Source organism: Juglans regia, chromosome 16, assembly GCF_001411555.2.
Source record: "Juglans regia cultivar Chandler chromosome 16, Walnut 2.0, whole genome shotgun sequence".
Taxonomy (NCBI): Eukaryota; Viridiplantae; Streptophyta; class Magnoliopsida; order Fagales; family Juglandaceae; genus Juglans; species Juglans regia.
Genome location: NC_049916.1, coordinates 8,131,317 through 8,145,250, shown reverse-complemented (window position 1 = coordinate 8,145,250; position 13,934 = coordinate 8,131,317). Strand labels below are relative to the sequence as shown.

Genomic DNA, 13,934 nt, shown 5'->3' with positions numbered 1-13,934 from the left:
GCTTCGAGGCCATATGCCCCCCAGGAGGGCGGCTAGTGTGATCTTTTTGTCCTGATCATCGGTAGTCAACTTCTCCCTATTAAAGCAAGTTAGATATGCTTTTAGGCTCTCTTCTTCTCTTTGTTTGATGGTGAGCAGATAGGCAACTGGTCTTCAGCGTCTCCTACTTGCCATGAACTACGTTAGAAACTACCTAGCTAATTTCTCGAAACTGCTAAGGGATCCTGGATGCAAAGTCTTGAACCATCCCCGTGCTATTCCTTTCAACGTTAATGGGAAAGCCTGACAAGCCACCTCTTTGGGAAAGCCGTGAAGAGTCATGTGCGCTTTGAAGTTCTCCAAGTGATCTATAGGGTCCCACGACCCGTTATACATGTCGATCTGAGGAACCTTAAACTTGGGTGGGAGGGCTACTGCCAGTACTTCCTCGTTGTAAGGAAGGTCAGTCCAGGTAAGCAGTTGTTCCATGGAAAAGGACCCTCCATCCTTCTTGCGATCTCCTCATATTTTTCAACAAGGCTATGCAGTTCCTAACATTACCTCTTTTTTTCTTGTTCTTCACTATTCATGCCTCTTGTATTGTGTGCATCTCCTTCCACTTGCCCATTCTGGACAGGTGGTGTGGCGGCATTCTGATGCTTTAACTCTTCATTCTCCTTCTGTATCTGCTTAACTATCGTCATAGCCTTTCTCAACTTCTCCTTAGCTTCTGCCAACCTTACTTCAACCTCCACCAAATTCATCTCTTGATTGTAGGTTGCCTGAGATCACGTAGTAGTTGGCGTGTGAAAATCATGCTAGAGTCAGTAAAGATTCCACAGACGGCGCCACTGTGAAGGACGTATTTCACACCACCAACTAGACGAGATAACCCTTATTGGTGATGAGAACATAGATGAGCATCAATTAGCCCTTAATAGGTCGACGAGATAACCACTCTGATCTATCGACGTTATCATATCACATGGTTAAGGCCATGGATTTCATGGGCTCTTGGGCTATGAGCCCATAGGCTGAATCAGTCCCCTAGTCGTGGGCTCCTTACCAAGGGACCTTAACATCCATTCCATGTAAAGGACGTGTTTCACACCACCAATTACTCGGATGGCCTGCAACAGATGAGAGGGTGGCACTGGATGCCCAGAGGAACTCTGATGCCCAAGTAACTTCGATGCCCAAGTTAGAGAGATGTAATCTCAATAAGAGTATATAAGTAAAGAAGTGTCTTATATGTTACCTTTAGATGTAATTTATAGAGATGATGAGGATATAGATGAGCATCAATTATCCCTTAATAAGTGGACGAGATAACCACCCTAATCTATCGGCATTATCATATCACACGGTTAAGGCCATGGGTTATATGGGCTCTTGGACTGTGAGCCCTTCAGTCTTGGGCCCATAGGCTAGATCCATCCCCTAGTTATTGCAAAAAAGCGTTGAACATGGAGTCATCCGCTCGCAGGACAGGATGGCATGCACAAGGTTTGTTCATCATCTCTAACTCCCAAAGGATCCTGTGCACAAGATATCCTCAGTAGATCAGATGTTGGAGTTTATTTATTGATTCTTCCTACGATTTAAACATATCAAGCTTCATGTTCCTTCACATTACTTGCTTGAGTGGATAGTACTTTTGGCCTATGCGGCATCCACCTAGGTTGAGCATTTTGCTCTCCGAGGATCTCGCCTAGGTGCAAGGACTTTTAGGTTTTAGGGGTGCTTGCAAGTGGCCAAGCAGTTTTGCTTATCACGATGCTTGCCTATGTGGCAAGCACTTGGCTCGGAAAAGATCTTCTGCACCCCACGGTGCTCGACTGCAAGCGAGCATGGAGCGAGCACTCTTGCCTAAGGGCGTGAGTGAGTATAGGGGTGTAACCAGTTCAATTCAGTTCGATTTTGGACATTTTTAGAACCGAACCGGTATACAACAATTTTAAAAATTTAAGAATTGATACCAAACCAATTCACCGCCAGAAACAAGAACTTCCAGTTTTTTCGATTTCGGTCTTGTACAATTTTCCAATTTTACGGTGAAATAAAATCATACTACAACAAAACTTTAGCAAGTGATTGACACATATCCCTCATTTTATGTTATATTAATTTTACATTATAAAATTAAAATTTATATGTTATATGAAAGATTGTAAGATTAATTTATGTTATATCATAATCAAATGTTATATTAAAATTTACAATATAAGATCCAATCCCGACCAGGCCCATTTAATTAAACCCGAACCTGACCCGTTTGTTTAAACATGTCAGACCCTAAAATTCGAATCTGACCCATTTAATTAACGGATTAGATGACACGATCCATTAAACCCATTTCATGATTTACTTTTATTGGATTAACTTGGACACAACCCATTTAACTCGTGCCAACCTGCTTCATATAAATGAGTTAAGCCAACTCTTATATTTATATTTTAACCCATTTAATATATTTGTTAAGGCCCGCTCGGTTAATCCATAGAAATTATTTAGAGAGAGAATGGGTTAGATTCGAGTCGAGTCGAGTTTGTTAAGGCCTTAACGATCCGGACCGTTAAAATTTGGGATTCGAGTCGAGTTTGTTAATCCATAGAAATTATTTAGATTATTCATTCTCTCTCGGGATTAGGGTTTGGCGGCTCCTCCTCTCCTTAGGGGGTGAGGTTATTGTCTCTTCTGCAGAGAGGAAATTCCCTTGGACCAGTGTTGGTTGGTTTGAATAGAGTATCATGGGGGAAGATTTGGTAAGGAAATGGAAAGGGTTTTCCCTTACTGAGCAGGAAAGGAAGGAGATGATTCTTTCACATAATACAATGGATAATGCGGTGAAGCATGGGAAATTCTGTCTTTTGGCTATGATTATTACCAATAAACCTATCAATAAGGAAGCCTTTAAGAACACAATGACTAAAGTATGGAGGAATGAAGGTTGGATACAATACTCAGAGGTAGGAACCAATAAATTTCTTATTGAGTTCAATAAAGATGAAGACAGGCAACATGTGATGAAAGGTAGGCCATGGTCCTTTGATAGGTGGTTACTGTGTTTACAAGCTTTTGAAGGCCACATGTCTATCAATGAAGTTCATTTCAACCGGGAGGAGTTTTGGCTCCAAGTGCACAACATGCCACTTGCAAGTATGACACTAAAGGTTGGTAACCAGGTTGGAGGTAATGTGGGAAGGGTGATAAAAGTTCAGACAGATACGAGAGGTATAGGGTGGGGTAAGTTTTTGAGAATAAGAGTTGAAGTTGATATAACAAAAGTCTTAATGAGGGGCATGTTTTTAACTATTGATGGAAGAAAGACATGGGTTACTTTTAAATATGAGAGGCTCCCCATTTTCTGCCTCAGATGTGGAGTGATTAAGCATGTTGGTAAAATCTGCCCACAAGATTCAAATGGCTCAAGTCAGAACCAATATGGAGCCTGGTTGAGAGCAACAGCAGCAAGAGAAGACAATTTTAATCAGAAGAGATATGTCCTAAATCAAAATCAGCAGGATGGTGATGAACACTACATATGAAGAAAGGGTAATGAGTCTAAAGATGAGTTTAAAAAAGATAAAGAAGATTGTCAGGAGGATTTTCAGAATATAGTCAAGGAAGGAGAGGTAGATTTGAAAAGAGACAATGGTATGGAAGTTTTGCAGAAAGAAGGGGATTCTGGAGCACAAGAAGGGGAGTCTGTATAGGGTGGGTTTTTCAATCCTAACAAGAAGTTTCCAGTTAGTATTTTTCAGTAGGAGGATCGGGCCAATTGTCACATAGAGCAGATCATGTCCAGACAAAAGAGCCAAATCGAGAACCAGCAAAGGAACTAGTTTCTAAGACTGTTTTGATGGATAAGGTCCACTTTATAGACCAATTCATCTCAGAACAGGTACAAATTCTTGAAGATTCAAAGAAAAGGGCCAAATGGAAAAGACGGGGAGAAGTGCAGGGCATATTACAAACAAAAAGAGAGGTGGCAGTTCACCTAGTGAGAAAACATAACTTTTTAAGGCAAAAAGATCAAAAACTAATGATATGGAGATAATGGACTCAAACCCAACTGAGAAGGTGGTGGCTGACTTCCAGCCCCACCAGCCTCAATGAGTTGCTTAAGCTGGAACTGCTGAGGGCTTGGAAACCCTCAGACAGTTAATGATTTGCATCTTATGGTGCAAAATAAGCTCCCATCTTTTGTTTTTCTAATGGAAACAAAATGCAAGAGGAATAAGGTGGAACTCATTAAAAGGAAACTAAAGTTTGAGAACAGTTTTGTGATAGATTGTAAGGGTCTTAGTGGAGGCTTAGCTCTCCTCTGGACTAATGAGTATAAAGCTGAGGTTCACTCATACACTCAGCATCATATATCATTAGTGATTAAGGGGGCAAAAGTAGAAGAGGAGTGGTTTTTAACAGGGTTCTACGGATCTCCAAAAATTGCAAAGAGACAGAGCAGTTGGCAGCTGCTAAAGATCTTAAAACCTGAGGTGTCAAAGGGGTGGCTATGTGTAGGGACTTTAATGAAATTCTTAATAATGGTGAGAAATGTGGGGGTGCTCTTAGACCATATATGCAGATGGAATCCTTTCGAGAATCTGTGGAGATCTGTGGTCTTAGTGATATGGGGTTTTTTGGTAATAAGTTCACATGGTCAAATGGTAGGCATGGTGATGCTTACATAAAGGAGAGGCTTGACCGTGCATTTAGTAACTTTATTTGGTCTGATTACTTTCCTGGCTCTCGAGTTTTTACTTTGCCAGCTCTAAGTTCTGATCATTGTCCTATTTTTGTTACCCTGGACAAAAATCTCTCAGAGCTGGGCAGATTAGACAAACCTTTCAAATTTGAGGCATGTTGTCTCAAAGGGAGGAATGCAACAATATAGTGGAAGATGAATGGAGGCTCCCTAGGCTGGCAGAGAATAAGCTAAGTTTTCTTACTAATGGCCTTAAGAGTTGCAAAGAAAAGTTGAAGACATGGTGCAAAAACAATATTGGCAATTCTAAAAAAGAGGTGAAGGCAAAGTTGTCACAACTTTCCATTTTACAAGAGATGAATCCAGGCCATTTAAATGAGAGTATTAAGCTACTCCAAAAAGAGATTGATAGTTCACTTGAAGAAGAACACCTGAAATGGAAGCAAAGAGCTAACCAAAGGTGGTTAAATGTGAGGGATAGAAATACGAAGTACTTTCACTAGTGTGCATCTCAAAGGAGGAAGACTAACACAATCAAAGTGCTGATGGATGACCATGGCAAGGAAGTGGTGTCTAAAGAGGGAATCAAGGACCTTTTTCAAAAATTCTTCAAGGAGCTTTATACATGTTCTGGACCCAGGATGACTGAAGAGTGCCTTGCTGAAATGGAGCCTCAAGTTTCAGATGAAATGAACACAATGCTTACCAAACCATACACACCTAACGAAGTGGAGGATGCTCTTTTCCATATGAATGGCCTTAGCTCACCAAGTCCATATGGTTTCCTGCTTTTTTCTTTCAAAAGCAATGGAAAACAGTAGGAGTACAGGTTAGTGATGCAGCTCTTTTTGTTCTTAATTCTAATGGGAACCTAGCTGAGATCAACAATACTTATATCACTCTCATTCCAAAGAAAAATTCTCATACTAAAGTGTCAGAATTTAGGCCCATCTCACTTTGTAATGTTTTGTGCAAGATCATCTCTAAAGCTATTGCCAATAGACTTAAAAAATATTTTGTCATCAATTGTAAGTCCTACCCAATCAGCTTTTGTACCTAGAAGGCTAATAGCTGATAATGTAATTGTGGCTTTTGAGGCAATGCATACTATGAAGTGTAAGATGACAGGTAAAGAAGGCTATATGGCACTAAAACTTGATATAAGCAAGGCTTATGATAGAGTGGAGTGGGGTTTTCTTAGAGCAGTGTTAAACAGATTGGGTTTCAGTTCTCAATAGATTGATATGGTGATGAAGTGCATTGAAACAGTTTCATATTCAATCTTGATCAATGGAGAACCTCAAGAGGCTTTTCAACCAACTCGAGGCATACGCCAAGGTGATCCCCTTTCGCCCTATCTATTTATTCTTTGTGCAGAGGCTCTTAGTAATTTGATTGAGAAAGCTGAGGAAAGTGGTTTGATACATGGGGTGCCTGTGGCTAGGGGTCAGTTTAGGATCTCTCATCTTTTCTTTGCAGATGATAGTATTCTTTTTTGTAAAGCAAATGCAATGGAATGGGGGAGGTCGTTTGGTTTACTTAGAATCTATGAGGAGGCTTCTGGCTAGCGCCTTAATCTTGATAAAACCTCTATTATTTTTAGCAAGAACACCTTAAAAGTAACTCAGGATTACATACTTTCCATTGCTAGGATCAAGGCTGCAATGACTTATGAGAGGTACCTTGGTTTGCCTTCAGTGATAGGTAGAGCTAGACACCAAGCTTTCAAGGGTATTCGAGACAAAATCAGATTGAGGCTAAGCACATACAAAGTAAAAACCTTATCTCAAGCAAGAAAGGAGATTTATATTAAAGCTGTTGTGCAAGCTCTGCCAACTTACACTATGAGTGTTTTTAAACTGCCACACTCCTTGCTGAAAGCAATCAATAGTGTCATACAAAATTTTTGGTGGGGGCAGCAGCAAAAGGAACACAAAATCCACTGGGTTTCATGGAATATGATGGGTAAAGCCAAATCTGAAGGGGGAATGGGGTTTAGGGACCTTGAATGTTTTAACAAAGCCATGCTTGCAAAACAATGTTGGAGGATTATTCAGCAACCAGATTCACTATCAGCTAAGGTATTGAATGCCAAGTATTTTAGTGCTACAGAATTTCAAGCTGCTAAACTGGGTTCTAAGCCATCATATATTTGGAGGAGTTTTCTTGCAGCTAGACCACTTATTGCAGAAGGTTCCTTTTTGAGAGTTGGGACTGGAAGGGATATCAAGATATGGACAGACAAATGGCTAAATCAATCTAAACATTTGAAAGTTTTTAGTCCAGTCAAGGTATTATATAGCAAGGCAACAGTAGCAGATCTGATCGAGCCTATATCAAAGCAGTGGAGGAGGGATCTGATTAAAGAAATATTTGTGGAAGAGGAAGCTGAAACCATCCTAAGAACTCCTATTAGCTCTCTGAATAGTATAGACAAGTTAATTTGGAAGGGCTCCAAATCAGGATGCTTCTCTGTCAAGAATGCATATCACCTGCAAAAGAGTTTGGCAACTGATGGACAAGCTTCGTGCATCAACAAATACAAGAGGATCTAGCAGAAGATATGGCAATTTAAAGTTACTCCAAGGGACAAAGTTTTTATGTGGAGGGCCTGCCTCGAATCTCTTCCTACTCAACTCAATTTGTTCAAAAAGAGGGTGGTGGATAATCCTTTATGCCCGATATGTAGTATGGAAAAGGAAACTATTATTCATGCTTTATGGAGGTGTGAGTCTGTAAGGGATGTGTGGAGTCAGTGTTCTAAGAGGTTACAAAAATGCTTCATGCCACATACATCTATGTTGCAATTTGTAGAAGCTTTAACAGTCTTAATGGAAGAGAATATTGTGCAAGAATTTGTAGTAGTAGCTAAGAAGATTTGGTGGAGGAGGAACAAATTTATCTTTCATAATGAATTCTCTCACCCAAACTCCCTGGTCAAGGAAGCTAATCATACCTTAGATATGCTAAAGGAAGAGGCAATGAAGGAATACAGTCGAATCAAGTCAGAATGTACATCGGCTGATTTTTGGTCTCCACCTGGAATAGATTGTTTTAAAATCAATTGGGATGTGGCTATTGACAAGATCAAAGGTTTGATTGGAGTTGGTATCTGTGTTAGGGATAGTGATGGTCAGATTTTGGCAACCATGAGGCTTAGAAAACAACTTTTTGGAGCTTTACAAGCAATCAAGTTTGGGATTGAATTGGGGCTTAGGTAGATCATTGTTGAGGGAGACTCCTTGCAAGTGATTACTGCTATTAAGGAAAATTCTGAGCCATGGAACAGTGCAAGTATGTATGTGAATGAGGCAAGATTTCTACTAAAAAACTTTGCCAAGTGGGAAGTTTCTCATGTTAGGAGAAATGGTAACAAAATGGCTCACTTGTTGGCAAAAGATGCTTTTTCCATTTCAGATGTAATTGTAACGTTGGAGGAATCCCCTCCTTGTATTTCATCTTTATGATAATGGAATGTGACTAGATTTTTCTCTTCAAAAAAAAAAAAAGTATATATAATACAAGGATAACTATATAAATAATTCACAATTACAACTAGATTCATGATAACAAATTTTATTATCAATATCCAAACCAATAATATATATGAAAACTAATATTTTCATAAACTAAAGTTACATATAAACAAAAAAAGTTTAATAATGTGAGATATAATGTATCAAATACTAATATTAATATCACATATTCCCAACATCCAAAAAATACATATATGTAGGGCTGTAAATGAACAAGTCTGTTCGATAGTCTGCTCGGTACTCACTCGGTTAAACTCGAATCAAACTCGACTCGTAAAAAAAAAAAAGTTCGTTCGTGAAAGCAAATAGGTACCCGCTCAAATTGTAAATGACAAATACCCGACAAAATTCGACTCGACTCGATTAGGGCTCGTTAAGGCCCGCTCGTTTATACTCGAGCCGACTCGTTAGCTCGACTCGATTAAAACTCGTTCATATATTGATAAATACATATACATATACATATGTATTAACTAACAATAAAAGCATACCACTTTTATAATTAAATATATAATATGTAATCTAATTACTTATGTCTATATAGTGAATATATTTCATTAGTCTATTTTATAATTTGTATAACAATTAGTCGATAAAATTTAATAATTTCATATACTAGTATGTGGGAACCATATATGAAATAGATATATGTTATAATATTAAGTGTATGTATTAATAATATATGTAGGCATATAATATATTATTATTTTGGATAAATATCAACTACTTTGAAATTAATTATTTATAAAATTTATAAAATTTTATAATTCAATAGATGTATAACTTGCTAGTTGTATAAATTCAATATTAGATTTTTTATTTTTTTAATTTATTAATTATTAAATCTTATTCAAAAAATTAAAAAATAAACAATTCGAGCTCGAGCTCAGCTAGACTCGAACTCGTTTGTGGGATGAACTCGAGTTGAAAGTTTAGCTTATTGAGTCGAGCTCGAACAAAAAATAAAAAAAAATTTCGATCTCGAGTATTTTGAGTTGAGCCGAGCTCGGCAAGCCAAATACTGGCTCGGCTTGGCTCGACTTGATTACAGCCCTACATATATGACTAAATATTTATAAATTTAAAAATATAATTTATTCAGATTATACGGATTGACCCACAATTAACCCGTATATTAATCATGTCTTATCGAGTCAACTTGATTTGACCCAGCTCATTTATATTAAACTCAAAGCTGCTTATTTGGTGTCATATTCGTAGCAAATTCATGAGTCGTATCATATATTATCACCCATAATGTTATGCATAGTCTAAATCCCACTTTATTTGTCCTTTTTTTCTTAGGCATCGTCTTACTTGTCTTTGCTCGAGTTAGAACCTCTTTTATGTGAATTTTATAGTTTATTTTTTCTAATAATCTAAACAGAGACATTTATAAACCCTAAAAATAGCCATATCAATATTATTCACTCTCTCTCTCAAATGTTTGCAACTTGAGTTCATCTGCTTGCTTATATAAACATTAGGGCTGCAAATAAACAGAGCCACTCGTGAACAATTTGAGCTTGGTTGCTTATATAAAGTAAAGTAGGGAATTACCCTAAAAAAAAAAAAAAGAAAAGAAAAGAAAAGAAAAGTAGGGAATTAGAATGTAGGATTTGGTTATGGAAAATGGGGCGATGCGTGTAACCACAAGTTAGCCGAAAAGGGCGGGGACGAGGTGTTTCGGATAAAAATATAGAGAGAAAAACGACTAGCAAGCACATAGGATGGGCTTGGGAAGCCTAGCTTTAGGAGAGTTTTGTGTGAAAGCTTGTGAGGCGCGTGAGGGAGGAGTTCCAGCTCTCAACCTTAATCCTAGAAAATTTACTTTTCTTCTATGGTTCTATCTCCTCCAATATGCTCTACTTCTTACCTCGTTTGGATGTTGAGATGCGATGAGATAAAAAATTTATAAATAATAGTAAAATAATTTGAGTTAAGATATTCTATGAGATTTTAGAAAAAGAGAGATAAAAAATTGAATAGAAATATTATAAAGTTAAAATATTGTTAGAATATAATTTTTTTATATTTGTAAAAGTTGAATTATTTTTTGTATTTCATTTGGAAGATTGTGAAATTGTAATGATTAGATAAAAATAATGAGATTTTGAAATTAAAAAGTGCTTATATTTGAATGATATTTGGATATTGAGATAAGATGAAAGATTTCTCATGTCATCTCAACATCCTAGCGGGGCCTTAATTAGGGGTGAGTTCGGTCCGGTCTTGGGCCATTTTATGGACAGGACCGGACCTATTCGGTCCTAGAATTGTCCACCCTAGACCGGACCGAGTCACATATAGAATTGGTCCGGTCTAGTCCATTTCGGTCCGGTCCGGTCTAGAGTCGGTCCAGTCGGTTTGGACATGCCTAAAATGGGTCATTCTGCCCATCTAAATCTGATTTTTTTTTTTGCCCAATTTCAATTTTTTTCAGCCCATTTCAAATTTTGTACATTTTTTTTAGCTAAAACTACTAAAAAAAGCATGATCTTGAAAAATACAATGATAAAAAAAACTAATCTATATAAAAAAACTCAAAAAACTCAAAAAAAAAAAAAATCCAAAAGTTATTACAAATTACAAATTATAATCCAAAACTTAACAACTTAAGTACTTAACATATAATGGGTAATTTACAAGGCCACTAGCCCACTGCCAACAGATTGCCCATAGGCCATAAAGGATAATATATTCCTGATAGTACAATAGCTTTCCTCAAGACATTTGTATGCAGCTTCAAGTTCAGCATATGTATTCCGCTCACTAGGGTGCAAGGCCAAAAGAGATGCTTTAAGATTATATGGAAGCTGCATGTTACAATCTTAATCAGCCAATAAATGGAAGCTGCATGTCACTTCATTATAATAAATTTTAATTTTATAAAATTACCCTTCATTTAATATGAAATTATAAAATAATTATAAAACAATCGTAAGTATTTTTTTAATTTTTTATCGATAAAACAATCGTAAGTATATATATCATTTCCCATGAAACTAATATATGTTAAAAACTAACCAGTCATGTAGATCCTAAAAAGATAGAGGCCATGAAGTTGAGATATCCATTAATGAAGAAAATTAATAAGGTTATAACTTATTATAATGAAGTTGAGATATCCACAAAAGCATACTTCCATGAATCCATCTAAAGGAAGAACATGATAGAACAAGTTTCGATAGTTATGACTTTATAAATTTAGTTGTAAATAGTTGACCGTGTAGACAATTTAAAGTAGCTAAAATCTGATAAAATACCACATGAAGATCAGGAAATAATTTAAGAGCCTAGCTTACCAATAATCTTCTCACATCTTTAGTCTTTAATCAACATTGGGTGTAGGACTAGGGCCAATAGGCATTGAATTTGACGCCTCCACAGAATCAGCAAAGTTCAAGTCCCCAACAAGTTCTATCCATAAAAATTTTAAACAAAACAAGTCAAATAAAGTTACATAACAATGATAACATAGAAGATAAAACAAAATAAATCACAAAAGATATCAAAGGTAATTTTATTACATACCCATATCCAGCTACTTCTCAAATTCCTCCACTTCATCCATTAAAGTCCTAAGGCTTATTGGACTAGAAGAAGAACGAAACCCGTTTTGTGCACATATGAGACCCTCAACACTCATTGGATTTAAACTACTTCGAAAAGGGTCAAGTACACAACCCGCAGTGCTAAATGTAGATTCAGAGGCCATAGTAGATATCAGTATTGCAAGTACATCGCGTGCAATCTTTGAAAGTACGCGATATCTAGCAATTCACCTTCTACCAAATTAGAAGGTCAAAACTATCATCTTCATCCTCACATTTTTCAGCTAGATATCTATCAACCTCTGACTTACTTTCCAAACTGTCTTCAGACTGCAACTGTTGCTTAAATTCGGCCATCAAATTTGTCTTTCTACTCACCGCCTTGTCAGTTGAAGGAGCTACATCTTCATTTTGGAAACTTGTGCGCTGAGGAGAATGCCCTTCTTCATTTTCCTTGTATGCCTCATACATGCGGATAAATACATTTTTCACCTTCCAACTGAAATCAATTTTTTTTGTATGATCATGTGCATACATTTTTCCCAATCCAAAGTCAAGATATCGCATCTTGTAACGAGGATCAAGAATAACACCAACATATAGCAACATATTCTGATTTTCCAAGTTCTCCCAATACTTGTCAAACTTTCTCTTCATATTTGTGGCCATTAATCCCACCACGGGGTTTCGTTCTTCACACTCCATGTTAATGGCATCTTTAATAATAACCAACTCCGGGAAAAAAATATTACAAGTTACATATTCACCCCTAGAGAATTTTAAAGTTGCATCATGGAATAATTGAAGAAACCTCACAAACAACTGTACCTTCGCCCAATCGGATGCATTGGGAGACCCTAACTTCTTTGACTTTCTCGTATTCACCACATGGTCCACATTTTCATCATCGACATCGTCATCTCCAATACTACTAAGGAAGTACGGATCTTCCTCTTCCAACCGATCAAAAGCCCTTTTAAATTTTGAAGCCCTCTCCAACATAAGATAGGTGGAATTCCACCTAGTCGGTACATCTAGGCAAACTAGGTCCTTAGATTGAATATCTTCCAACTCCACACATTTCTTAAATGTACTCCACTTTTGAGGGGAGGATTTAACATACTTCACAACACCTCTCACTTTCGCAATAGACTCATCATACTCTTTTAACCCCTCACGAACGATTAAGTTCAAAATGTGGGCACAACATCGAACATGCAAGAATTCATGTTCCAAGATCGTATCTCTCCTATACTTTGTTTTTTTTTTTCAAATAAGAAACAATACCATTATTAGAACTTGCATTATCAAGTGTGAGTGCAAGTATTTTTTGTCGCCCCCAATCATACAAGCACATCTCTATGCCTTTATCAAGAGTATCACCCTTGTGATTTTCAACCAAACAAAAGGAAAGAATCCTCTTGTGTAACTTCCAGTCATCATCAATAAAATGTGCTGTGAGACACATATAGTTTAGGTTTTGCACGGATGTCCATGTATCCGTAGTGAGGGAAACTCGCTGCCCTCGAAGAGCATCTCTCAACTTTTGTTTTTCCTTCAAAAACAAATTAAAACAATCCTTGGCAACCGTCATACGAGATGGAATCCCTACCCACTTAGGGCAAACCACAAGCATAAACTTCCTGAAACTCTCCCCTTCAGCATGCCTAAAGGGCAACTCATCAAGAATAATCATCTATACTAAGGCTTGTCGGCAAGCCTCAACACTAAATGCAATAGACACAAGTCCCCCACTACCACTACCACTTCCTCCCTCCACCTTCCAACCTAGAGTGGTTTGGGATTTATCCGTCTTCTTAAACGGACATTTCTTACATTGATGCTCAATGTGATACTTCATGTTTTTCGTACCATTGGTCTTCGTATCACATGCATACGAAGCACCACAATAATTACATGCAGCCCTAGATTTACTTGGATCACCTTTTGGTATTTTTGTACAGTGATCCCAAACAAAAGACCTAACTCTACCTCTTTGTGACCCACCAACTGATTGATCACTTACATTGGATGGGGGTGGGTGTGGGCATGGGGGTGGATGCATGTTTGGTGTTGACTCTTGCACATTATTTGTAGAAGACTCCATCTATAAAAAGGACAAAATGACAAAATAATTAGAAAAAAAATATTAATAGT

At 37.4% G+C, this 13,934-nt stretch overlaps 1 protein-coding gene across 1 annotated transcript; it reads left to right on the top strand.

Annotated features, from left to right (window-relative positions):
• Window positions 1-2,729: 2,729 nt before the first annotated feature.
• LOC108997608 lies at window positions 2,730-3,527 on the top strand. Its single transcript, XM_018973956.1, has one exon. The coding sequence runs from the start codon at window positions 2,730-2,732 to the stop codon at window positions 3,525-3,527; it is 798 nt and encodes a 265-aa protein (XP_018829501.1).
• The last annotated feature ends 10,407 nt before the right edge of the window (window positions 3,528-13,934 follow it).